At 59.8% G+C, this 23420-nt stretch overlaps 6 protein-coding genes across 8 annotated transcripts; 2 read left to right on the plus strand and 4 right to left on the minus strand.

Moving 5' to 3' along the window:
• The first annotated feature begins 585 nt into the window (after nucleotides 1-585).
• Nucleotides 586-8641, plus strand: LOC117647691 (facilitated trehalose transporter Tret1-2 homolog). Of its 3 annotated transcripts, none has more exons than XM_034389584.1 (10): nucleotides 586-805; nucleotides 1210-1542; nucleotides 2160-2345; nucleotides 2433-2531; nucleotides 2841-3034; nucleotides 3106-3297; nucleotides 3368-3554; nucleotides 3805-4014; nucleotides 4221-4429; nucleotides 7102-8641. In XM_034389584.1, the coding sequence occupies exons 1-9, from the start codon at nucleotides 730-732 to the stop codon at nucleotides 4394-4396; spliced, it is 1653 nt and encodes a 550-aa protein (XP_034245475.1). In that variant the 5' UTR covers nucleotides 586-729; the 3' UTR covers nucleotides 4397-4429; nucleotides 7102-8641. The 3 variants fall into 3 exon arrangements, with proteins under 3 accessions (XP_034245475.1, XP_034245476.1, XP_034245474.1); XM_034389585.1 differs by having other exon boundaries at nucleotides 4221-4413; XM_034389583.1 differs by lacking the exon at nucleotides 7102-8641 and having other exon boundaries at nucleotides 4221-4442.
• On the minus strand, nucleotides 4435-6768 carry LOC117647690 (delta(24)-sterol reductase-like). Its single transcript, XM_034389582.1, has 7 exons — nucleotides 6548-6768; nucleotides 6117-6305; nucleotides 5713-6042; nucleotides 5444-5638; nucleotides 5123-5372; nucleotides 4795-5013; nucleotides 4435-4717 (listed from the first exon to the last, which is right to left on the minus strand). The coding sequence occupies exons 1-7, from the start codon at nucleotides 6730-6732 to the stop codon at nucleotides 4460-4462; spliced, it is 1626 nt and encodes a 541-aa protein (XP_034245473.1). The 5' UTR covers nucleotides 6733-6768; the 3' UTR covers nucleotides 4435-4459.
• Nucleotides 7845-9932, minus strand: LOC117647693 (dnaJ homolog subfamily C member 8). Its single transcript, XM_034389588.1, has 6 exons — nucleotides 9784-9932; nucleotides 9253-9411; nucleotides 9114-9180; nucleotides 8946-9040; nucleotides 8636-8875; nucleotides 7845-8551 (listed from the first exon to the last, which is right to left on the minus strand). The coding sequence occupies exons 1-6, from the start codon at nucleotides 9877-9879 to the stop codon at nucleotides 8438-8440; spliced, it is 771 nt and encodes a 256-aa protein (XP_034245479.1). The 5' UTR covers nucleotides 9880-9932; the 3' UTR covers nucleotides 7845-8437.
• Nucleotides 9933-9964: 32 nt separating this feature from the next.
• On the plus strand, nucleotides 9965-11023 carry LOC117647695. Its single transcript, XM_034389590.1, has 4 exons — nucleotides 9965-10131; nucleotides 10238-10486; nucleotides 10564-10692; nucleotides 10773-11023. The coding sequence occupies exons 1-4, from the start codon at nucleotides 10068-10070 to the stop codon at nucleotides 10880-10882; spliced, it is 552 nt and encodes a 183-aa protein (XP_034245481.1). The 5' UTR covers nucleotides 9965-10067; the 3' UTR covers nucleotides 10883-11023.
• LOC117647688 (neutral ceramidase) lies at nucleotides 11013-16789 on the minus strand. Its single transcript, XM_034389581.1, has 13 exons — nucleotides 16655-16789; nucleotides 15804-15950; nucleotides 15539-15709; nucleotides 14162-14289; nucleotides 13632-13833; nucleotides 13133-13339; nucleotides 12841-12954; nucleotides 12483-12686; nucleotides 12068-12403; nucleotides 11751-11918; nucleotides 11488-11600; nucleotides 11208-11376; nucleotides 11013-11119 (listed from the first exon to the last, which is right to left on the minus strand). The coding sequence occupies exons 1-13, from the start codon at nucleotides 16772-16774 to the stop codon at nucleotides 11069-11071; spliced, it is 2130 nt and encodes a 709-aa protein (XP_034245472.1). The 5' UTR covers nucleotides 16775-16789; the 3' UTR covers nucleotides 11013-11068.
• Nucleotides 16790-18099: 1310 nt separating this feature from the next.
• LOC117647336 (protein takeout-like) lies at nucleotides 18100-19638 on the minus strand. Its single transcript, XM_034389056.1, has 5 exons — nucleotides 19629-19638; nucleotides 19398-19551; nucleotides 18906-19039; nucleotides 18343-18492; nucleotides 18100-18269 (listed from the first exon to the last, which is right to left on the minus strand). The coding sequence occupies exons 1-5, from the start codon at nucleotides 19636-19638 to the stop codon at nucleotides 18100-18102; spliced, it is 618 nt and encodes a 205-aa protein (XP_034244947.1).
• Nucleotides 19639-23420: the final 3782 nt, after the last annotated feature.

The following is a 23420-nucleotide window of genomic DNA, read 5'->3' on the forward strand; positions in this document are numbered from 1 at the left end:
AGAGTGTCAACATGTTGCTGTGGTTCAGACGCAAACATTTACGTTTTTTCTTGACTGTGGGGTTCGATTCAAGCGCTGCCAGTCCTTACTTCGTTTAATTTTCCTCCTTGTTGGTTCGTGGAACGCCCTGCCGCGTGGTTTCTGACGTAAGGTCTCGTGCGGTTATCGGCCCAATCGAAAGCAATTTTCAGAGAGCCATTTTTCTGGCCTGGAAATTCAGGATTGCGTCACGACTTATCATTTTGATTCTATCGATGCAAAACAAAAAGGCACGACAAGGGCGGTGCTAACTAGCGCTAAGCAGGCGGATGTCCGGATCGGCGGCGCGGGCGGCGCGGGGCCTGTGTCAGTGCTGTCCGCCTGTGTCTCGGTACGGCTAGAGGCCCAGCCGATCAGAGTCCGCGCGAGCCATGGCGCGAGCCGAGTGGCTGCCGAACATGTGCCGCGGAGCCGAAGCCAGCCGAATGCAGCGAATCCCGAGGTCCCGAGCTGATGAGCGTGTTGGTTGAAATTCCTGTATTGGGACAGCCGCTCCACGCCTCGCCTCGCCTCGCGCCACTCGCGCCGGCCGCGGTCCCGTCGGTCCCGGACTCCCAGTCGCCGCGACGGTCCCGCGCAGACCCGCGAACAGAGCCCGCGGCCAAGTACCCCGCCGTTTAGCACCAGCGACGCCGCGGCCGCTCGCGGGGACCCTAGGCCTGCCGTAGGCATCCGCAGGGGACCGGCGGCATGGCGGACACCAGGAACTGGCGGTACAGCGGCGTCCCGACCGGGGACGCGCATCCGGCAGCTCGTCCTGGAGCAGGTAAGGCTGGCCGCGGTGCTCTCCAGCAGGACGACGACGGCGTCCTCGCGGCGCTGTTGGAGTTGGCGCTGCTGATGTAATGGTGTCTGGTTTTGGCGCTGTGCGCGTTTACACCGTTGCGTCATGAATTATTCAACGTTCTCGCGGTTCGCGACTGCCGAAAGGAATGGCACTGTTTGGCCCGGCGCGCGGGGCGTGCTCGCCGTGCTCGCTCACGACGAACACCAAGAAGCGCGTCCGGCTGCAGGCACCGAGTCTGCGCCGCCGAGGTACCCAAGGTCTCGTGCGATACGCGGTGCCGTTCTGCAGTTCTGTGCCGCCGATATCGTTGGCCTTGGCCCTGAACGGCCGCCACCGTTTTCAGTTTGGCGTGACGGACGGTAACACGCTCGCTTTGTTGGCAGATGACGGCCCGGAGGACGAGCGCGTGCCGCTCCACGTCGGCGATGGCGTCGTCACCATCCTGCCCGCCGCGGCCAAGGCCGACGTCAAGGCGGACCCCCTGGCCTCGCCCCTGGCGCTGGACGTGCTCCCCGTGGAGGCGGCCGCGGTGGCCGGCAAGGTGGCCGGCAAGGTGAAGGGCTTCTCGCAGCGCCGCCAGTACCTGGCGTGCTGCGCGGTGCAGGCCCTCAGCGTCATGGGCGGCGTCTGCATCGCCTACAGCTCCTCCCTCATCGCCGCCCTGATGGCGGACGACAGCGAGCTGCCCGTCAGCACGCAGCAGAGCGCCTGGATAGGTAAGCTCGCTGGCGACACGCGTCACGGCGTCACGCCTTTCTCCACTGATAGTCCCTTTCTTTTCCTTTTGCTTTATCCGCCGCCTTGTTATCATGTCACCATGTCGCGCCGCGGACACTGCGGACTCCGCGCCACCTCCCGCGACGCCGCAACGGCCCGAACCATTTTGCAAACCTCACCGCGACCTAGGCCGGCCGCGTGCCGATATCCTACTACCGCCTGACTCCGGAGGGTCGCCTCGTCGCTCTGTCTCTCTCGCACTCCTGCGGGACGCCCCACGAGTGCGAGAGAGACAGAGCGACGGGCCAATCCTTCGGAATCAGGCGGCCGATACGCTATCGATGACGTGATCCTGGCGATTACGCTCCGGCCGTGACGACGGACGACTCATTAAGGCCTAGCCTAAGCCTTTTCGCCTAGTTGCAATTTTGGAGCCGGCTGTTGGAGTGTTGGACCATTTGGCGCCCACACTGACTGCAGCGCACTGCGCGCGCGGGCCGCCAATTCTTTGTTATCGAACTCGGGTTGGATGACCCAGGCCGGCGGCAGACTCGACTGGCCCGATCATCGGGTTCGTTCCGGTTACGTTGACGCCGCCGCCCTCTGTCTGTTGCAGCCAGCGTGCTGGTGCTGGCCGTGCCCGTGGGGGCCATGGTGTCGCTGGCCCTGGGCAACGTGCTGGGCAGGCTGACCCTGGTGCGCGCCATGGCGCTGCCCTACTGCGCGGGCTGGGCATTCATCGCCACTGCCAACTCGGTGCCGCAGCTCCTCCTCGGCCGCCTGCTGCTAGGGGTGGCGCTCGGTGCGTAGTCCGACCGCGGTGGCGGTGCCGGAGTCCGTCATCCTGGAGGTCGGCGTCGGCAGTGACGGAGCACCGCCTTGGTTGCAGGTCTGAGCCACAGCCCGCTGCTGCTGTACGTGTCCGAGGTCGCCGACAAGAACATCCGCGGCGGCCTGAGCGCCATCGGCACGGCCTTGGCGTCCTTGGGTAAGCCCCCCGTCAGCATGCCGTCGGCGGCCGTCGGCCACGTGCGGTGCTTCGCCTGGTCCGCGCGGCCCGCGGTCGTCGCGCCCCTCATGATCGCTTTAATTGGTCAGCGGAACGCCAACGCCTCAGGCGGGGCGGCCGGCACGCCGTCAGCCTCGGCAGCCTCGGCGTCAGCTGACGCGGCCGCGGCCAATGCGGCAGAACGCAGTACAGTTCCTTAGAGACATGTCCCGGCGGCGCGGTGGCGGCGCGGGGCCGTCTGGTCCGGTCCTCTGGTCTGGCCTGCAGATAAACTGCTTGTTGTGACAGGCGTGCTGCTGTGCTACGTCATGGGGGCCGTGATGCACTGGCGGACGCACGCCTGGGCCAACTGCGCCCTCCCCGTCGTCCCCATCCTGGCCATCCAGCTGGTGTGCACCGAGAGCCCCGTGTGGCTGCGCGCGCGGGGGCGGCTGGAGGCGGCCGCCAAGGCCTCCGCCTTCCTGTACAACGACCCGGACAAGGTAGGTCGCGGCGGTGGTGGCTCAACAAGTAGCGTCCCAGTCACGGCCTCACGGATTCGGAACCCCAACAGGTGGTGTCAGTGCCCAGCAAGCCCAGCAAGCCGGCGACAGAGGGCAAGCCGGACAAGGCTGTCAACCCGTGGAAGATGCTGTTCACCGACCCCATGGCCTACAAGCCCCTCATCATCGTCAACCTCCTCTTCATCATCCAGCAACTCGTCGGCATCTACATCACCATCTACTTCGCCGTGCCGCTCTTCCAGGTATGGTAACTTTTCCCCCGCCAATTCTTTGCTGTTGCCGACGTCGTCCTCACGGTGTTACTCTCCGCAGAAAACGGGTAGCACGATCGACCCCTACCTCACGTCCATCCTGATCGGCGTGGTGCGCGTGGTGGGCTGCACGGCGGTGTCGCTGGTCATGGCGCGCCTGGGCAGGCGGCCCCTCATGATCGTATCGTCGCTGGGACAGGCCGTGTCCATGGCGGCCTCGGGGACCGCGACGTACTTCATCTTGCGAGGCGAGCTAACACCCTCCAACCCTTTGCAACTCCGCTGACACCTCTCCTTTGGCTCCTCTCCGACCCTTTGCCCCTCCGACCCTTTTCCCCTCCGACCCTTTGCCCCTCCGACCCTTTGCCCCTCCGACCCTTTGCCCTCCCGACCCTTTGCCCCTCCGACCCTTTTCCCCTCCGACCCTTTGCCCTCCCGACCCTTTGCCCCTCCGACCCTTTGCCCCTCCGACGTTGACCCCTGTCCGACCCTTCGCAGGCGACGCCGTGTCCTCGTACTGGGTGGTCGGCGGCGTGCTGGGCTACATCGCGTTCGGCTGCCTGGGCTGGCAGGCGGTGCCGTGGTGCATGATGGCGGAGGTGTTCCCGCACGAGGTGCGCAGCCTGGCGCAGCCCCTCAACTCCAGCACCGCGCACATCTACATGTTCCTCATGCTGCAGCTGTACCCCACGCTGCAAGATCTCCTGGGTGAGTGGATTGAGCGCGGCAGCAGTAGCGCCTGCGAGGTGGGCCCGCCCGTTACGCTCGGGAGCGCGGCGGGCCTGCCTACCTAGGAGGGGCGCTGGACCGCCTGCGAGGTGGGCCGCACGCACACGCCGGTGTGCCGCGGGCCTGCCTACTCGCACGGCGCTCTGCCTGCCACTAAGCCTCTCTCTGTCTCTCTCTGCCCCCAGGCGGCGCTGCGGGCATCCAGCTCCTGTTCGCCGTGGCCTCCCTGCTGTCCGCGGTGTTCGTGTGGGTGCTGCTGCCGGAGACGCGCGGCCGCACGCTGGGCGAGATCGAGCAGTACTTCCGCGACAACGACACATTCCTGCAGGAGAAGCGGCGCAAGCGCGCTCTCAAGGCGTAATCTCTACTCATTGTACAGTTAGGTTTAATGAACGTAAGTTAAGGAAGGCGGGCGTCTTTATTGCTACTTGGTGGCGTACTCCTTGCCGATGGCGATCACGTCCACCTCGGGGCGCACCTTGTCGAAGAGGTGCGGGAAGGCGCCCTCGGCGCCGTACTTGGCGCGGACCTCCTCGTACAGCGCCAGGTCGAACATGGCCTCGAACTCGTCGCGCGTCATGAAGATGTCGGCGTACAGGAAGGCGAAGCCGCCCACGCCGCGCGTGAACTTCTCCATGGCGCGCATGGCGTCCACCGGGTCGTAGGGCTCGCGCCGCTTCACCTGGCGAACGCGAACAAGGGACAGGTGATCGGGTTCCGGTCAAAGTTTCGGGTCGGCGTTGACTCGTCGGTGTTTACCTTGCCGGGGACGCCGTAGATGCCCAGGTCGTTGTACATGGCGTAGTCGGTGCCGGGCACGAGGTGCTTCGCCGGCGGCCGGCGCAGCTGCCCGGACTTGGGGCCGCGGTCGTAGACGCGGCACGGGTACACGAGCAGCGGGTACGAGTCGAACAGCTCCTCGCTCGTGTCCACCTGCCGCTCCAGGTCGTTGATGGGCAGCACGATGTCTTGGAACACCTGCGAGAGACAGACCAGAGAGACGCCAAGATGACGGTCGGGGACTTCGGCGTGCTTGCGTTGGCTTCGCCGGGCTTGGCCGGGCTTGGCCGGGCTTCGCCGTCCTGACCTGCTTGGCGAAGGTGAGCGCGCGGATGCCGGGCGTGGTGGTGAACTTGAGGAAGGCGGGCTTGGGCGGCAGCAGCCAGCCGAACAGCAGGCGGAACAGGGGGTGGTTGCCGTTGGGCAGCATGTCCTCCACGACCCAGAAGATGGCGCGGTTGTGGCGCAGCAGGTACTCGCGCATGGGCACCAGCTCCTCGTGGGGCCGGCCCGACCGCATGATGCTCTCCACGTACTTGTACCACCAGGGCTTGTACCTAGGGCCAGGGCACGGCGTCAAGGCTGGCGGTCACGGTGCAAACCGCGGTGAACTTGTCATTCGGCTCACCATGCGGTGATGTGGTTGACCGGCACCCCTGGTTCGCCGTCGCTGAAGTCGCCCAGCATGACGACGGCCTCGTCCTTGCTGAAGATGGTGGCCTCCACGAAGTCGGGCACGGCCACGGCCTCCTTGGGGCCCAGCGCGCCGGAGTACTTGCGCACGGCGTCGCAGTACGCGCGCTGGCCGCGCACGGGGAGGTACCTGCCACAGCCGCGGAGTCCCGAGTTCAACCCCCAACCATTGGTTTCCTGTGCGCGCGGCGGGTTCGGACTCACCTCAGCTTGACGTAGGGCTTGACCTTGACGAGCTTGAGCTCGAGGGCGGTGAGGAAGGCGAGGGAGCCGTGGGACCAGGGCAGCGCCTTGAACAGGTCGGCGTGCTGGTTGTCGCGGGTGGCGCGCACCACGCTGCCGTCCGCCACCACCACCTCGTACGCCTCGATGGTCTCGTGGTACAGGCCCACCTTGTGCGAGTGCGTCGTCATGCCCGTGCCCATGGCCAGCCCGCCCAGCGTGGCGTCGGCGATCTCCAGCGTCACGGCCAGCGTGTAGCCGCGCGGCACCAGGAAGCTGGTGATCTGGCCCACCGTCACCATCGGCTCCACCCTGCAGCAGCACGCCGGCGTCACGAAACAACCGCGAGACCACAGTGGCGCGACCGGCAGGCAGAGTCGGCTCACCTCACGGTCATGTTGGCCTCGTCCAGGCTGAGGATGTCGTACAGCGGCACGGGGATGCGGTGGCACTGGTCCTTCCGGAAGAAGGTGGTGGAGAGGCTCAGCCAGTTGGGCCGCGCCGTGCACAGCAGTTTCTTCTTGGCGGCGGGGTCATTCCCCCAGACGCGCACTGCGCGCTGGATGTCGCGCACCCTGGGGCGGGAGAGGATCCAATTTCATTTGACAGACGGGGGAACACTTTTCAATGTTTCTTACGAGTTGGCCTTGCCTGGCGCTAGGAGGGTGGGCAAAGTGAGTGATCTGTGAAGAATGCGCTTATCGACTGCGATAGCAACGCAGAGTTTCAAAGTACACTTAAAATTCGGGGGCACGGTCGAGAAAGACGGGTTCAGCCTTCAGCGCGGTCGTTGTGTCGTTCCAAAGTAATCCCTTACCTCGCGTCATGGTGCTGCGGGGACGAGTTGCGTGCGCGCAGCCAGGCGCGCGCGCTCAGCAGCAGCGAGAAGACGAAGCTGGCCGGCAGGCAGAACAGCAGCACGACCAGCTCGCGGTTCTCCTCCAGCCAGGCCACGATCCTGGACCGGAGGTCGGGGGACTTGTCCGCCTGCTTGTCAGCCATGTCCGCCGGGGCCAGCAGCAGCGGTGGAGTGGCCGAGGCTGGGGCCCGGCAGCCGACGCCGGCCTCCCCCGCCCCCCTCCCTCTCTCTCTCTTCCCCTCCGCGCGGCCCTCGTCCACTTGGCCGGCCATCTGTAGCGATAAGCAGCCTGCCACCATGGCGACCACGACGGGACTCATGGCCATGGTCAAGGTTTCCTCTTTTCTTCTAATTTTTCAAGAGGGTACTTTGTCCAACGGCGATGGCCGCTCCAGATGCGTTTGCAGGGCACGACCAAACACGGTTCAATTTTTATTTCCTCAAATTTGTTTTTTATCAAATTATTTTTGCCATTTTTTAAATTTTTGGACACGTTTTTGATTATGTTTCAGACTTGAAGAAAGAACATTTGTGTCACCATGATTTTTGGTGTGATGTCTCAATAACTCCTGTAGCCTGATTGAGTGCACCTGGCATCTCACCGCACAGGTAGATAAAGTCAAATCAGTGCTCATTGGACATGAAGATAGAATCAACTATCTCCTTGCCACGTGTGGGTGGGGAATGAAGAGGACACCAGTTTTGTTTTGTATCTCGTTTAAGGTAGCAAAGACACATCCTAATTGGAACATACATTGCAAAATCAAACACTACAAAGAGAATTTTCAAACAGAAAAACAAAACTACTCCAGAACACTGACACAAGTATCACATTTACTTGCACTTTGTTAAATCTTCCAACAACAACAAAAAAAAGGTTGCCTTAATGCAGCACAATCATATAAATAAATATAAGACAAGAAGAAATTTTAAGTCAAGATGAAACTTCTTACTTGAAGCATTCAATATACAGTAACTAGAAAATGTTTCAGCCTTAGAATTTGCCAAAATGAACTCTAGGGTTGCAACATTTTATTATAATAAATCATCTATACCAAGAAATATACAAAGTAGTGTCAAAAACTAGATTAGATATATATTAAATGATAGTGAAGCCCTGCAATGAAACAGTGGACATGTGAGACTTTTGGCAGGAGCTTTACAATGGAAGAACCTAACAATACTTAAAATGTGGAGGATCAATCAATCAAAATATTTGAGACAGTGGCCAATAACATCAATAAAAAACACCAGGTGAGAGCTTTCTATGATGTGTTGATAAAACAAAAAACCTGAGACACTGAATAATTTCATTCATCACAACAAACATTAGTTTCAAACCGGGAAGAGAAAGTTTCAACTCTGATTTAAATTCCAGAGATAAACCAAGATGAATTAAACCATGACAATATTCTTTGTGTGTAGTGCCAAACTACAGTGGGAGACAAAAATGACACACATATTTGGGGAGCGGGGAGGGGGCAAGGTCACAAAAAACACAAGGTGTGTCCTCATAGACAATGCTTCGTAACTACACTGTAACAAATCAAGTCTTGAGAACAATCAATCCAAGCAAGATATCAAAATTCAAATGGGTGTAAGTCAGATAGTCAAAAATACAAACTTAATTATTGGGAAGGTTAGCTTAAAGTACAAAGAAATCCCTTTCCTACCTAAGTTTGTTCATACAAACCAAAACACACAATGATTCCTTTTGCTTACAAAACAATCCCAGTAAAAGTTCCTTAATGACTAAGAAACATCAATTTTAGTGGGGAATTTGACTTGTTATAATTTTGTTTTCTCTAGATTACAAATTTTAAATGGGGGAGCAACTATGTAAAAAATTTATCGGGATTCGGCTTTGTGCTTTGGTGGCTTAAACCCCATACCTTTTACCTTCTTTCCTTTCTTACCAGTCTGAAAAGTCTTCCAGCTCTCCACTCTATTTTGTCGGGATTCCTGTAAAACGCGATACAAGTTGCTTTAGTTTCAGCCTAGTTTGAAGAATGAATGTAAGCTGATAAATAAATAAGAAAATGTTACCTCAAAGTTCTTTTGCCATTCCTTTTCTGTGGATGCCTTTTCTTCTTCCTCTATCTCATTTTCTCTCTTTCTCTTGCGTTCTTCCATATCCCTATTGGCCAGTTCTCTGCGTTTCCTCTCCATGTCAGCAAAGAGCTTCATTGTTCTCACATACACAGCATGTTTGTACTTCTCAGGTTCATCTTCCTCTATTCTGGAATCTTTTCCTTCCTTCTTCAACCGCTTCCTTTTTTCAGCAAGCTGTAAAGTAAGACAAGGTTAGGACCTTGGCCCTTGTGCGAAGCCTGCAGGCAAAATTAAGATAAATTACCATTTGGTCGGTTCTTGCACGGGCTTCTTCTATAACATCCATACACCTTGCTCTGGTGTCGTCACATTCCAGGATTTTCCATGCAGAGTTAATAACTAGACAGATAATGAAAAATATAAACTTCGAATATTCAACAAAGTACTGTCAAGATTCATTTCAAAAACCTACTCTCAAAAGCCTGCTGTGCTCTCTCAACATCATCTTGATTTTTGTCGGGATGCACTAAAATTGACATCTGTAACAGAGATCCATTGAATAAGTCATTGAAAACTTTCATTGTAAACTAACCAAATGTGTTTTCACTCACCCGTCGGTACTTTTTCTTGACTTCTTCTAAAGATGTTTCAGGTTCTACTTGCAATACTTCGAATGGATTCAGATTAAAGTATGTCGATCCAGGACGTAGTAAGCGATCTATTTGTTGTTTGGGAGTCAGTACGGAATCCCTCTTCTCGATTTCCTTCACCTGCACAGCAAAAGAATCACACTCATTCATTAACAAAGGGAAGTTCTCATCAGTTCCAGAAATCTTCATGAATGTTGAAGGAACCGAAAAAAAAAGAACAACTAGAGATAATTAAGAAAAGTAGATGAGAGAAAGTGGCTTTAATAGAGAAAGAAAGAGGGAGCGGTGCTAGGATAACTCTATTTCCTCATCTTCCTTAAAATTAAGCAAAAACTGGGTGTGAATTTTTGGTCCATAGAAAAAGCTGTTTTTAAATGTCAAAACAATGTGTAGGTTATCTGGAGTGGGAGGCTCTGACATTTGAATATTTACTACTATAATAGAGCAGCGGTTGACCAAAGCATCCGACAATGGGCATGCACAGAATCTTACTTCAGTGTAAAAACTATTGAATAATTCTTCTTTTTGGGGTGGGCTCTCAATTTGAGCATTGTAATCGGAATGAGAGGAGGTCGCACCAGACGCCATTTTTTGTTTCGTCCTCGTCCACTCTCCTCCTGAGCTGCGAATACGCACGCGGACGACGGTATTTTTCTGCGAATAGTGCCATTGTTTTGTTCTGGAGCCGTTTAAACCGGCAAACCCCCAACGGCAGTCAAAGTGGTCAGTTCAGAGCATCCAGCGAGTACTTGCGATTATTTGTATTTTCCGCGACCATGGCTGAAGGCCTCTTCTCCGTCTTTCCTGATGGCCAGCTGACAGCGGGACACGGATTGAAAGGTACGTTTCATGATAAAATCTTCTCTGCCAGGTGAAACTGAAGTGTGTCATCCCAACCTCCCACCAGCTTCTTATGTTTAATATTTTTGCTCATTTCTTTCTACAGGGAATGTTCCCCGTTCCAAGAAGAAAGCACTCTGCGATGTAAAGAATACTCTTCAGTCTAAGAGGACAGGGCTGAACGAACCTCTAAGGAAGTTGAACTTGGACCAAGGTGAAGGATCGTGCAAGCAAACTGTCAAAGAGACTCCTTTGAAAGTGACATCAAAGCAGGAGGGAACGTTCAAGATTGCTTGTGATAAAGAGAATGAGATCTTCTGGGACAAGTGCAATGATTGTGATCCATTGGACGATGGTGGGTACCTTGTCAAATGTAAATCTCAGGCTGGGTACTTGGAACGGCTTGCTAATCATACTTTATTTCCATGGCAGAATTATTTAATTTGAGACCAGAATCATCTCGGTTGAAAAACGAGGACATTGAGTACTTGGGTAAGGGATTCTTCTGTCCAGAGCAGAGAATACCTGTCCTTGATGATGACTTGAGTTCTTACAAAGGATGTAAGTTGCACACCATATTATTACAATTGTGTTCATTGAAGTTATTTTGAGAATCAAACATGATTTTGTTTCAATTTCAGTGAGAAGTAACGACTGGTTCGACCACTTGCGTGATTGTGAGGTGGATTTTCCTCCACTTCCTCCTGTGGAAATTGAAGATCCTGTTCTGCTGTTTTCAGATGACGAATAGCTTTGTAAAAGCTTTTTGCGTATGTGTTTTATGTAATTAGATGTAAGCTCTTTAATTTTAATGAAATCCAAAACGTTCTTTGATTTGTTCTTAGATTAGTAAGTCTCCTGCTTTAGATAAAAATAAACTGTAATCAGACCACTTGTTTTTATTTTATTTATTTAAAATTAACATCACATGACACTTTTATCTGCCAAACAAGTCTTCTGCGGCCTCTGTGTCGATATTTCCTGTAACCTGTACCAGACAAACACAATGCAAAAATATCATTGCTACATAATGATTTTTTAAAAATATATTTAGTAGAAAATGGCATTGCACTGACCCTGAACACCTTGGAGGTGCCGTTGTAGGGCACGATGTCGGAGAAGAGCTTCTTGTAGTGGCCGTAGTGGGAGATGCGGTAGTCGCCCTCGGGCGCGTCCATGGGCACGGTCCACTGCACGATGACTCGGGACGAGCCCAGGATGGCGGAAACGCGCTCCCAGATCATCCTGGAGGGACAACGCGGCCGCGACGTCAAGTCAGAAACCAGTTTGGACCGCACAGTGGAGGCACAGAGAGCGCTGCGTGCAGCGTAGTGTAGTTTGCACGCCCACACTCACTTGGTTTCCCAGTTGGCGTCCGTGGCGATGACCCTCCAGCCGCCGTGCTCTCGCCTCTCCACGGTCAGGAAGGTGTCTCCGCGGCGGGGGTCGTTCCGCGGGTGGCCGGACACCTGCAGGCCGACAGTCAGTTTCACTTTGGTCCCCGTCCAAGGTCACGTGGAAGATGACCTTCCTTCGCCCACCCCCAACCGAGGTCATGTGGAAGTCGAGCTGACCCTCCGCGCGACCTTCCCCCACACCGTTTGTTCTGGCACACTCACGAAGGACACGTGCACGATGTCGCCGGGGCCGTACTCCTTCTCGGGCTGCTCCAGCACGTCGCCGAAGTTCTTCTCCCAGACGGGCGTGTCGACGAGCACGGGCGGCAGCAGCGTGATGAGGTCGTTCATGAGCTCGGGGGGCGTGGGGCCGGGGTCCGGCAGCACGCGCTGCAACCGCGACAAGTACGTACTTTCAACTTGGCAGAGACTTGTCTCAAAGGAAGGGGCACTTGCAAATTAGCAGGCGTCTTACTAAGGGCCGAACAGGGGGAGGGAACGTCTCAACCCCTAAACCTCGGCGCCCCCGCCTCACTGACCTTCGCGACGTTCTGCGCCAGGTTGCGGTACATCTTGAGGTGCACGGTGAGCGTGTGCGGGCCGTAGATGGTGGAGGCGCCCTCGTAGCGCTGGACCTGGTACTCCTCGGGCGTGGTGATGTAGTCCGAGTACGTGTTGCACAGCCCCACCACGATGACGTCCTCGGGCCGGTCGGGGCGCACGGGCGCGTCCTGCAGCGCCTCGTGCACGGCCTTGCGCAGCCGGCGCCCCGCCATGGTGGTGAACTCCCCCGGCACGCAGGCCAGCGCCACGTCGCCCAGCATGGCCAGCTGGTGCGAGACGATGGTGGGCTGCCACTCGAAGGGGAAGTTCATCTGGAAGCGACCAGCCGCTTCGTCATTGTCGTTTCCGTCGCCCTGCCTCTCTCTCTCGCACTCATGGCGGGGCGCTTACCTCCCCCGTGGTGAGCAGGATGGGCTTGGCGCCGTGGCAGGCCACCTGGCTGGCGCTGGGCTCCATGATGAAGTTGCGCAGCGTGTTCCACAGCGGGTTGGTGGACCGGGTGCCCTGCTGGAACTTGAAGGCGCCCGCGCCGTCCGTCGTGCCGGCCGCGAAGCTGTAGCCCATGGCGGGCAGGCAGGCCCGCACGTGGCTCGTCTGCGCGCAGGGAAACCACTCGTCAGTTCGTCAGAGAGAGGGGACATGTTTTAATTTGGCTCGCGACAGCCCTTCCCCTCCGGGCGGGGTCCCAAGGCCTTCCAAGAGCGTCCCAGGTGGCGTATTCTAGTTTTCCCGTTTCCCACGGACGCACCTCGCTGGTGCGCGCGTCCACGAAGTCAGCCTCCTGCCCGGGCATCTCGGTGTACTGGTGAACGGAGAAGAGCGGCCCCCGCACCTCACGGGCCCTGGGCGCCGTCCACAGCTCCTGCACGCACGCCACCAAAATTACTTTCAACAAAGACAACAAAGATAGCGGTGGCGGAGGCTCTTGAACCCGCGTGTGTGTCCGCGGGACCCAGCAGACTGATCCTGAGAGTCGCCCTGTCTCTCTCGCACGTGCACGGGACGTGTGTGTGAGCTGTGCGAGAGAGACAGGCACCCACCCAGGCCTTGGCGACGAGCTGCTCCGCGATGAGCCGCGTGGACTCGAACATGTCGGTGCCGGGGCCCTTGGCCACGCACGCCTCGTTGCCCGGGCAGGAGCTGCTGCCCATGTCGCACTCGCGGCCCGAGTACTGGCAGCGCGGCCCGTGCGTGTTGGGCGAGACGTCCCCCAGGTTGCTGGACGCGAACGCCGCCACGAACGGCCCCTGCAGGACAGAGTCGAAAACAAAAAGAAGATTTAATTAATGCGGTCGCCGCGGCGCCGGGAGTCGAACCCGCGTGCCCCGCGTGCCGCGTGAGGTAACGATGCGAGTCACGCCTGGCTGGCCGTGGCGGTCACGGAGTCACAGTCACTGCCAAATGGCGAGGCCGGCCAGGCTGGCGCGCTGCCCAGTGCAGCGAGCAGCGCCACTGTACCACCATTACGCGCCGGAATCCCAAACAAAAACAAAAAAACAATGACACACTGTGTAAAAATGAATGAACGTGCGGACGCACCCTGCCCACGATGGACTCGGGCCCGTTCATCCTCCGCTCGAAGAAGACCGCGGCCGCGCCCACGTTGTCCGAGGAGATGAGGGTGTTGGTGTTGTTCATGGAGGTGGGGTGCACGGCGAACCAGTTGATGACGCCCAGCGGCCGGCCGTCCTCGCGCACCAGGCGCAGCTGGTGCATCTCCTTGTCCGTGTTGTCCTCGTACCTGCGGGGCGGCCAGGGAAGGACATGTAGGGGGCCGCACAGTGGGCCAGAAGACCGGTGGAGGCGGCCAAAACTCCGGACGCGTTTTGGGCTCCAGAGTCGCTAAGCAGGACGCGAACCGAACGTGTGACCCCACCAATGGATTCCTCGTTCGGAGAGCAATCCATTGGTGGGGTCACGCGTTCGGTTCGAGTCCCATTTAGCGACTCTGGAGCTCAAAACGCGTCTAGAGTTTTGGCCGCCTCCACCGGTCTTCTGGCACACTGAGTAGGGTCGCGGGGGAGGCAGAGCGACTGACTCGGACACAGTCGGGATGGTGGGCTACCCACATGCGCCGCTCCTCCTCGGGGTTGTTGTCGTAGGCGGTGGGGCTGCGGTTGACGCTGGTGCCGGTCAGCTTGCCCCGCGACAGGAACACGCGGCCCGGGGCCATGTTGCTGTGCGCACGCTCCACGCTCTGCAACCAGGACGAGCAGTGCGTCAGCGGCATTAGCGTTAGCGCCGCGCGCCGCGCCCAAATCTCGCACCTTTTTCTGAACAGTGCTCTGGCGCTTCGCGCGTCGCTCCACCTCGGGGACCGCTCTTAAACCGCAAGCTCTGGATATCCTGCCTCGGTTGACTGGGCAATGCTTGGGCTTGGCGGTCGAGAAGTTGCCTCAGTGCAGGCTGAAGGTGGCAACCCTATCGACACCGATGGATGCTTACTCATGCGGGAACACTGCTCCCATAGGGTGTCCACGTGGCTTCCGGACGGCCCCGCCCGCACACGTGTCGCACTGCGCGGTAAAAAGAGCGCCGCGCTCCTGTGGACTGATTCCGAGCCGAGAGCCGCTCTGCCTCTCTCGCACCCACTGGGACCGCGCCATGAGTGCGAGAGAGACGGGGCGACGAAAGCGACTCTCGGAATCAGTGTGCTGGCGAAAGTGGCGACGGAGACGGCGGCGGCGGCGCGGTGCCGCGGGTAGCACCGCGGACGGGGGCCGCGGAGGACGCGGGCCAGCCCGGGGCCAGCGAGCCGCCGCCGAAAGTAAGGCCAAAATACCAGAGTGTTTGTTTCTCGTTATTTTTCGCGGAAAAAAAAGGGAGAGAGAAGCCAGAAAAAAGAGTGCCGAGCGCAATTGCGTGATTACACGGCCGGTAGCGCCGCGCCGCGCCGCGCGCCCACACGCGAGTCGGACCATCGCGACGCGGCAGACGCGGCCAGCAGGGCCGCCGGCACGGTGATGCGCCGCCGTCCCGCCGTCGCTCCGTCTCTGTCGCACTCGTGGGGCGCCCCGTGGGGGTGCGAGAGAGACAGGGCGAGGACTGTACGGGGTCAGCCTGCCGGGCGGACAAAGCCGGACAAAGCGCCTCCAGAGCGATGGGCTCATTTCCCACTGCACTTAGGCAACCGCCTCACAGTGGGCCAGAAGACCGGTGGAGGCGGCCAAAACTCTAGACGCGTTTTGAGCTCCAGAGTCGCTAAACAGGGCTAAAACCGAAAGTGTGACCGCACAAATGGATTCCTCGTTCTGAGAGCAATCCATTGGTGGGGTCACACGTTCGGTTCGAGTCTCATTTAGGGACTCTGGAGCTCAAAACGCGTCAAGAGTTTTGTGCACCTCCACCGCCCACTGTGCGCCTGAAGGGTAGGCAACAAGCAATTCTTCGCCCCTGGAAGTAGGCAGAGAGTGCTCGCGCCACTGTGTGGACGTGCGGTGGCGTACCAGCGTGATGCCCTCGGCCAGGCCGTCGAAGGACTCCTTGATGAAGCCCAGGGTGGTGATGTCGAACAGCAGGTGCATGAGGAAGCCGCCGGGCGCCGAGTGCGTGTGCGTCCCCGACAGCATGAGGTTGTTGTCCGTGTACGCCCCGAGGGGCTGGAGCCGCTTCAAGACCTGGGAAGACATTGCCATTTCCAAATATCACTCATTTCGGGGGGATACTTTTTGCGGGGGGGGATTTTTTAATTTTTTTGTCGAGACTTTTTACCTCCTTGCGCAGCCCGGAGCCGATCATGCCGCAGTCCACGCTGACGAAGGCCAGCCGCTGGCCGGACTCGTCCTGGAAGATGAAGGCGCGCGAGAACTGGCGCAGGTGGATGCCGCCGCCCTTCTGGCCGGGGTTGGCGTAGCCCATCTGCAACGCGGTGCAACGCGGTAGTGCAGAGGGACGGCTTTCGGAGCGAGAGATTGCAGGTTCAACTCCCGGTCGGTGTGAATTTTTTTTCTTTTTCTTTCATATTTAAGTAATTTTGTGTGCAAGAAAATGCGAGCAAAAGGGTCGAATGGTGCCTCCATCGTCCTAGCCGAGTGGCAAGTGGTTTCCTTCGCCTCCTCGGGCGCTGTTCGCGCGTTCCGCCAGAGCTCCCGGCGATCGCACCGTGACCGGCATCGGACGCCTCTCCTCTGAATAGGGACGTCGGACCACACGGCCGGCACGAGGACCGGAGAGGTGGCCGGGACTGGAGGCGGCGGACCCTGACGGAGGCCGGCAAATTCGTCGATATATACTTGGGGGAAGTAACCTGCGACGCCAGCGAGAGCGAAGCAGCGAAGCGTCGTCTCTCGGACGTCGCGGTTGGTCGAGTGGCGGGTTCGAATCCCAGCATCCATCTTTTTTGGGCTGGGCGGGGCCTTCCCGGCCTTCTCCCTGTTGCGTACACACTGTACTCGGCCGAGTGCCGCACTGCACTCCACGGCCTTGTCCAGCCTCATTACCTCCGGCGAATAACAGGCTCCAAAAAAGCGTACCAAAAGTACGCAGAGTCGTTTCAGTTCGGCCGTCCGGTCTGGCCATGGCGGTCCACCCTGACCAACATCAAGACGCGTGCGGGTACTTACGAAGTGCACCTCGGCGGGCGGGCCCGTGACGTCAGCGATGCCCACGCCCAGCAGGTAGCCGGCCTGCGCGGTGTGCGCCAGGAGGGCCTGCAGCACCAGCGCCGTCGCCGTCAAGGACATGGCGCCGCCGCATCCGCGCCCCCGGGGCCTCGTCGGCCGGGTCGGCCCTCGGGGGGTCGGCCTGATAGGGGAGCCCGACGCCCTCGCTCGGCCCGCTGGCGACATGGCTATCGGTGCGGCATCTGGAAGGGAGGAGGGAATGCGGGGCGCGCCCCGTCAGCCCCGTCAGCCCCGTCTTTGCGTCGCCCTGTCTCTGTCGCACTCAGGGGGCTCTCTGTAAGGTGCGAGAGAGACAGGCGGTCCGAGGCGAACTCAAGAGATGTCAAAGTAGCAGGTAGTCGTGTCCGAAATACCCGTCTGGCAGAAGCACCACGTGATTTTCATCGATGACTTACCTGATTTAATTGAAATTTCACTAGACAATTTCGATGTTTCTGGGGTAAGTCAAGGAAATCCGGAGGGACTTCCGGTGGCGTTGTTTCGAACGACTCCCCGCGGTTGCTCCTCCGCTCCACGCCCTGCCCTGCCTTCGGCCCTTCGGCCCTTCGGCCCTTCGGCCCCGCCTACCTCGCAGTGGCGGCAGCCGGACTCTCGATGTCGCCGATGTGGACCTCCACGAGCACGGCGAGCACGGCGTGCAGGGAGCTCGCGGCCAGGCGGCGGGTCGCGACGCGCGCCGGCTGTAGACTGGACGAGCGGCGCCCTGGCCCCCCCTGGCACGGCGCGGGGGCGGTGGGGGCATCCCGTCGTGGCGTCGACAGGCCGTCGGCCGGGGCCGGGAGGGGGGCTTCGAGCCGGGCTTGGGGCATGGGCCGCGCACCCAGCAGCACCCAGGACCTGCAGGAGCGGCAGGCCGCGGGCAGGCCCTCACCGCACCTGCCACACAGTGGGCCAGAAGAGCGGTGGAGGCGGCCAAAACTCTAGACTCGTTTTGAGCTGCAAAGTCGCTAAACAGGGCTTGAACCGAACGTGTGACCTCGTCAATGGATTCCTCATTCGGAGAGCAATGCATTGGTGGGGTCACACGTTCGATTCGAGTCCCATTTAGCGACGCTGGAGCTCAAAACGCGTCCAGAGTTTTGGCCGCCTCCACCGCTCTTCTGGCCCACTGTGTGCCATCCTCCTGCCGTTGTGTGGTTCCGAAGGATCGTTTCGTCGCCCCGTCTCTCTCGCACTCGTGGGGCGTGTCTTGAGAGTGCGAGAGAGACAAAGCGGCGCGATCCTTCGGAAACAGGCAGCTGAGTAGGTTTCTCCGCACTTGGGTGCCTTCTGAAGATGGCGTTCAAAAAGGTGAATTCGGAATGAGACATGGTCTTTATTGGTCTTTACTGACACCCCTCGACAGTGCGCTCGACAGTCGCGTTCGACGTGGTGGCCGCGGCCGCTCACGGCCCTTGGGGGTCGGGGACGGGGAAGGCCTTGTCCAGGTCGACGTGCCTCAGGATCTTGGCCCACACCGGCTTCATGATCCTGCTGAAGTGGGCGTCCGTGATGGGCTCCAGCTGGTCGTAGATGACCTTCCACTGGCTGTTCATGAGGGCGTTCGCACCCTTGCCTGCAACACCAAAGGGTTTGGTGACGGCGCCGCTCGTCGAAGGGTTGCAGGGACATGCCGACACACTGCCTACCCAGAAGCCAGTTGCCGTTGAACAGGTTGTCGTACTTGACCTCCAGGGCCTGGGGCTCCAGCGTGGACGAGAACTCGGTGACGTTCCAGAACGAGCGGCCGTCCTCCGAGGCGCGCTCGCCCACCAGGCGGAACGTCTCGTCGACGTTCTCTGCAAACCGAGACGGGCCGTGAGTACGCACAGTGGGCCAGAAGACCAGTGGAGGCGGCCAAAACTCCAGACGCGTTTAGAGCTCCAGAGTCGCTAAACAGGACTCGAACCGAACGTGTGACCCCACTAATGGGTTCCTCGTTCGGAGAGCAATCCATTGGTGGGGTCACACGTTCGGTTCGAGTCCCATTTAGCGACTCTGGAGCTCAAAACGCGTCTAGAGTTTTGGCCGCCTCCACCGGTCTTCTGGCCCACTGTGGTACGCCTGCGCGCAGACAGTGTAGGCAACCCAAGCTACACGGCCGCGCGGCCCGGCAGGCAGGCAACCCAACGCGCACCACAGCGCCGCGGGGGCAGGCCACCCAACCGCCGCCTGGGTCACGCACCGCGGTGATTGGGATGGTGATACGTACTCATCTTGAGCGACACGACCCCCGAGCCCCAGATGGGCAGCCACAGTATCTTGCCGGCGATTTTGTACTTTCCATTGAAGTCCACCTGCGGCCGGTGCATCTCCAGGTTGAGCTCCAGCTTGTCGACGTCGAACCTGGAAGGGAGAACGCGCTCGCCAGTGTGGGCGTTTCCTTTAAAGTTGAAGGCCGGCACCGCGGAGCACTGCGGCTCGGCGACGGCGCCCTCGCCCGCATCCTTTCGGCCGCCAGTGTCTCAGCCCTCTGTCTCTCTCGCACCCTTGCGGGACGCCCCGCGAGTGCGACAGAGACAGATCGCGCCAAAGCTTTGTTCGGACTCAGCCTGCTGACCCAATTGAGAGTTTGCGAAACCGAGGGTTGGCTCCGCTGGACATAGCTCCGCCTTGGTGCTACAAGGTAGTGCTTCCGGTACATACACTGTAAGCACAGGTCTCGCTGTGCCGCACCGGCAGGGTCGAACCCCAGACCGCTCACCTCACCGCCTTGACGACCACGCCGTGCGCGATGTTGGTGATGAGCAGGTTGTTGAACGACATGTTGAGGTTGAGCACGCTGCCGGCGTTCTTGTTGATGGGCATGAGCGGCACTCGCAGCGGGTCGGCCTTGGGGATGTCGTAGGCGGGGTCACCTGCGGCAGGGCGAACTCGAGTTTGAATCGGGCGTGTCCTCGACGGCGACCTGGAGTTGCGGCGTTCGGAAGCTCACCCTCCTGCATGCGGGTGATGAGGCTCAGGAAGGAGTCACCCACGCACTGCTGCAGCTTGTCGTCCCGGGGGCAGTTGATGAGGTTGTCGGGGGTGTCGTCTGTGCCGAGGCGCGAACGAGGGCGAGACGGCGCGGCACGGATCGAAAATCGAATTAGCTGACGCTGTCCTTGTTTATCACTGGGCGGGAGCCCCACCACACTCGCGTACCTGCCGCCACCGCCGCGAGGGCCGCGAGCACGCCGACGGCCACCGCCACCGCGAGCAGGGTCTTGGTCGCCATGTCGAGCGGGTGCTTGTTGTGCTTGTTCGGCCGCTGTCCGCCACCGCCGACTCTTATAACCTCGAGGAGCACCCCGCCGAACCCCGAGCCGGCCTGCAGACTGATTCCGAGAGTCGTTTTCGTCGCTGTCGCTCTCGCACCCTCATGGGACGCCCCATGAGTGCGAGAGAGACAGAGCGACGAAAACGACTCTCGGAATCAGTCTGCCGCGCAGCCAGCCCCGCGAGTATCTTGGCGCTCCGGCCCGCGTCCCCTGAATCGCCTCGCCCGCCTCGCCCCCGCGGTTTCGCGATACGGCATACGGGAGACGCACGTACTCCACGTCCACGCGGGCCGCGGTGCGCGCGTGGCGTGGCTTGAGCGCGTGGCCGCACGGGCTGCCCCGACGGATAACGCACAACGCACACCAGACAATTTCTCCCGCGACGTAAAGCGCCACGCGGCCGTCTCGGAGCCTCGTCGCCCTGTCTCTCTCGCACTCACGCACAGTGGGCCAGAAGACCGGTGGAGGCGGCCAAAACTCTAGACGCGTTTTGAGCTCCAGAGTCGCTACATGGGACTCGAACCGAACGTGTGACCCCACCAATGGATTGCTCTCCTAACGAGGAATCCATTGGTGGGGTCATACGGTCGATTCGAGCATTGTTTAGAGACTCTGGAGCTCAAAACGCGTCTAGAGTTTTGGCCGCCTGCACCGGTCTTCTGGCCCACTGTGTCACGGGGCGCCCAGTGTGGGCGCGAGAGAGACAGAGCGACGGAACGGCGCGCGGTGCGGAATCAGTCTGCTGCGCGTCAGAGGAAAATGCCGTGCGCTACTGGGGCACTCTTTCCTTATGTTGGTCCAGCCGGCGGCGCGTTCGCGTTCACAGCCGTCTGATTCCGAACACTGCTTCGTCGCTCTGTCTCTCTCGCACCCCTACGGACCGCCCCATGAGTGCGAGAGAGACAGAGCGACGAAAGCAGTGTTCGGAATCAGACGGCAGCTCCACGCACCGCGCACCCCAGGCTAGCCAGCCGCATGAAAATAAAAATGCAGATTTAAATGCAATTTGCCTGCCGCTGGCTGCGCGGCTCTGCCAGGCAGGCAGGCAGGCAGGCAGGCGCGGGAAGGGGTCACATTTCCACGCGGCTCTCGGGGGGCTCGCCTCGCCTCTCCTCGCCGGGCTGGCTGCCACACTGGCGGGGGTTGCTCGGGAGCCGCGCCACGACCGGCCGGCTGGCCATGATCCCCGCGAACAAACTCCAAGACACGCACACACACACAGGCACCCTCGTACACACGGACGCACAAATACAGCAACGGACCCTCGCACACTCACTGCAGCTTATAAGACGCTGCATCAAAGTGCAGCACCGCAGTTCTCCTGGGAGCGCCGAGCCAACAGCACCATGAGGACTTTGGTGAGCATCCCCTCGTTTTAGTTGAAATAGTTCGGTATGACCGACGTTAAGAGGCGCTTAGCGCATCGAGAGCGAGCGTAACCGGGAGGCCTGAAGGCGCCCGAAGGTGAAGCGTCTTAGCGTCTTTCACCGGGGCGTTGAAATGGAAGCCTCCTAGGTCAGCGGTCCGGGGGCAGTCAGCCTAGTCGTTAGAAAAGTGGCCGTTGCCAGGATTCGCATGTAGGCGTGGCGGCGACGGCGAAGCACCCCGACGCCGCGAACCAGATCACGCTCGCTGTGCGCTGCGCCGCTGCGCGCCCTGGGGGGCTGTGCGTGGTCGGAACATCCTCGGCCACAGGGCCACGTGCAGTACAGCGCGCGGCCCGAACTGTGGTCTGTTTCTCTGTCGCACTCACGGCGCGGCCCATGGGGGTGCGAGAGAGACAGAGCGACGCGCGGAATGGGCCTCCTGACCTTTCCCGGGCGTCCGCCGCGTCCGCTGCCTCGCTCTAATCGCGCTGCCCTGCCCCGCATGATCCTCAACAAGTCCAGTCGAGTCCAGCGCGACCCGGTGACCCCCGCCTGCCCTGGCCAGGCCCTGGCGAGGCGAGGAACGCAGGCCGACGCGTTACACTAGGGGGACCACGACGCCATTCCCGAAACCAGGAGGCCGGGCCGCCGTAAACACCAGTGCACCACCTTGTTGCCCTTCTCAGGGAGCAAGTCGTAGTTCTTCGTTTGCCGATCCGTCTCTCTCGCTCTCACGGGGAGCTCCCAAGACTGAGAGAGAGACACAGTGTGCCGATGACTTGGATGACTGGCGGTCCGGACGGTCCACAGTGGACCAGAAGACCGGTGGAGGCGGCCAAAACTCTAGACGCGTTTTGAGCTCCAGAGTCGCCAAATAGGACTCGAACCAAACGTGTGACCCCACCAATGGATTCCTCGTCCGAAGAGCAATCCATTGGTGGGGTCACACGTTCGGTTCGAGGCCCATTTAGCGACTCTGGAGCTCAAAACGCGTCCAGAGTTTAGGCCGCCTCCACCGGTCTTCTGGCCCACTGTGCGGTCCCGGTGAAAGGGCGTGTGCTGCGCTAGGTGTGCTGCGCAGTGCTTTGCGGCGCGCGGCGTGTCAAGGCACTCGACTGGACCGTCCGGCCGTCTAGGACTCTCCTCTCTAGCTCCTCTCCTCGTCCGGTCGGAGGAGAGGCCCGGGAGAGGCGCGGCCGGGCGCGGCTCCACCGCGCCGGACTAGGCGGCGACGGCGGGGACAAGGCCGCCCCGCCGCTCGTCCAGTTTCGCCGCTCTGTCTCTGCCGCACTCGCGCGCCGCGCCGCGGCGGAGCGAGAGGGACAGAGCGACGCAACGCTCGCCGGAATGGCTCGGCTGCACCGGCAGTGAACGTCTGCCGGGCCAAGGATCATTGGCGCCATCGACGAAGAGGCGCTGATTGGTGGACCACGCCAGACGCCGGCGGTTTTGGCGCCAAAAAGCAAAAATAAAAGCCGAAACTGGAGGTGCGATATACGAGACATCGGCGTGCATCGACGTCGCGGCGGCAGCCAGACAGGCGGCGGCGGCGTGCTTTCGACACTGTCTCTCTCGCTCCCGTCACGGCGCGCCCCGTGAGTGCGAGAGAGTCAGGTGGCGCTAACCCTGAGTCTGCCTCTGCCGGCCGGCCACGCCTGGCCACGCCACTGCCATGAGGCGATACCGCGGCACCGCGGCACGCATTGTTGCAGTCTTCCCACACGGACACGCGGATGCCGCGGGGAACCTTCACCAAAGCGCGGTGCTGTGCCCCCGGCCGACCCGACCCGGCACGGCCAAGGGGCCCGGCCCGGCGGCTCGCTTTTTCGTTTTTCTGTTTCCTCAAACGGAATTATCAAGCGGCTAATCATCATTTGCATCATTCGCGGCGTGTTCGTGCCGAGGGAAGCCCCTCGCCGGCTCATTCTGAACGGTGCGCTTTCGTCGCTCCGTCTCTCTCGCTCTCACGCGGCGCTCCGCAACGGGTGCGAGAGAGACGGAGAGCTCCGTTCGGGATCGGACTGCCCCGGGTCGATCCTTGGGCTGTCCGGGGTGGGCGTGCTGCGAGGCGTGCGGAGCGCCGAGCCTCCAGACAGCGCC

The sequence above is a fragment of the Thrips palmi genome, unplaced genomic scaffold (assembly GCF_012932325.1).
Source record: "Thrips palmi isolate BJ-2018 unplaced genomic scaffold, TpBJ-2018v1 HiC_scaffold_2, whole genome shotgun sequence".
Taxonomy (NCBI): Eukaryota; Metazoa; Arthropoda; class Insecta; order Thysanoptera; family Thripidae; genus Thrips; species Thrips palmi.

What these genes read in the sequence shown, in the direction of transcription:
- LOC117647691 (XM_034389584.1), top strand. Translation starts at nt 730, where the DNA reads ATGGCGGACACCAGGAACTGGCGGTACAGCGGCGTCCCGACCGGGGAC. An exon ending in GCAGCAGAGCGCCTGGATAG is followed by an intron (nt 1,543 to 2,159) that starts GTAAGCTCGCTG and finishes TGTCTGTTGCAG; the next exon opens with CCAGCGTGCTGGTGCTGGCC. An exon ending in CACGGCCTTGGCGTCCTTGG is followed by an intron (nt 2,532 to 2,840) that starts GTAAGCCCCCCG and finishes TTGTTGTGACAG; the next exon opens with GCGTGCTGCTGTGCTACGTC.
- LOC117647693 (XM_034389588.1), bottom strand. Translation starts at nt 9,879, where the DNA reads ATGGCGTCTGGTGCGACCTCCTCTCATTCCGATTACAATGCTCAAATT. An exon ending in TCAAGAAAAAGTACCGACGG is followed by an intron (nt 9,181 to 9,252) that starts GTGAGTGAAAAC and finishes TCTCTGTTACAG; the next exon opens with ATGTCAATTTTAGTGCATCC. An exon ending in GTGCAAGAACCGACCAAATG is followed by an intron (nt 8,876 to 8,945) that starts GTAATTTATCTT and finishes CTTACTTTACAG; the next exon opens with CTTGCTGAAAAAAGGAAGCG.
- LOC117647688 (XM_034389581.1), bottom strand. Translation starts at nt 16,774, where the DNA reads ATGTCCTTGACGGCGACGGCGCTGGTGCTGCAGGCCCTCCTGGCGCAC. An exon ending in CGCCCGCCGAGGTGCACTTC is followed by an intron (nt 15,951 to 16,654) that starts GTAAGTACCCGC and finishes ACCGCGTTGCAG; the next exon opens with ATGGGCTACGCCAACCCCGG. An exon ending in CCGAGTCCATCGTGGGCAGG is followed by an intron (nt 13,340 to 13,631) that starts GTGCGTCCGCAC and finishes TCTGTCCTGCAG; the next exon opens with GGGCCGTTCGTGGCGGCGTT.
- LOC117647690 (XM_034389582.1), bottom strand. Translation starts at nt 6,732, where the DNA reads ATGGCTGACAAGCAGGCGGACAAGTCCCCCGACCTCCGGTCCAGGATC. An exon ending in GTCAACCACATCACCGCATG is followed by an intron (nt 5,373 to 5,443) that starts GTGAGCCGAATG and finishes CCCTGGCCCTAG; the next exon opens with GTACAAGCCCTGGTGGTACA. An exon ending in TCTACGGCGTCCCCGGCAAG is followed by an intron (nt 4,718 to 4,794) that starts GTAAACACCGAC and finishes CGCGTTCGCCAG; the next exon opens with GTGAAGCGGCGCGAGCCCTA.
- LOC117647336 (XM_034389056.1), bottom strand. An exon ending in GTGGTCGTCAAGGCGGTGAG is followed by an intron (nt 19,040 to 19,397) that starts GTGAGCGGTCTG and finishes TCTCCCTTCCAG; the next exon opens with GTTCGACGTCGACAAGCTGG. An exon ending in GGTCGTGTCGCTCAAGATGA is followed by an intron (nt 18,493 to 18,905) that starts GTACGTATCACC and finishes CTCGGTTTGCAG; the next exon opens with AGAACGTCGACGAGACGTTC.
- LOC117647695 (XM_034389590.1), top strand. Translation starts at nt 10,068, where the DNA reads ATGGCTGAAGGCCTCTTCTCCGTCTTTCCTGATGGCCAGCTGACAGCG. An exon ending in AGCGGGACACGGATTGAAAG is followed by an intron (nt 10,132 to 10,237) that starts GTACGTTTCATG and finishes TTCTTTCTACAG; the next exon opens with GGAATGTTCCCCGTTCCAAG. An exon ending in CTTGAGTTCTTACAAAGGAT is followed by an intron (nt 10,693 to 10,772) that starts GTAAGTTGCACA and finishes TTTCAATTTCAG; the next exon opens with TGAGAAGTAACGACTGGTTC.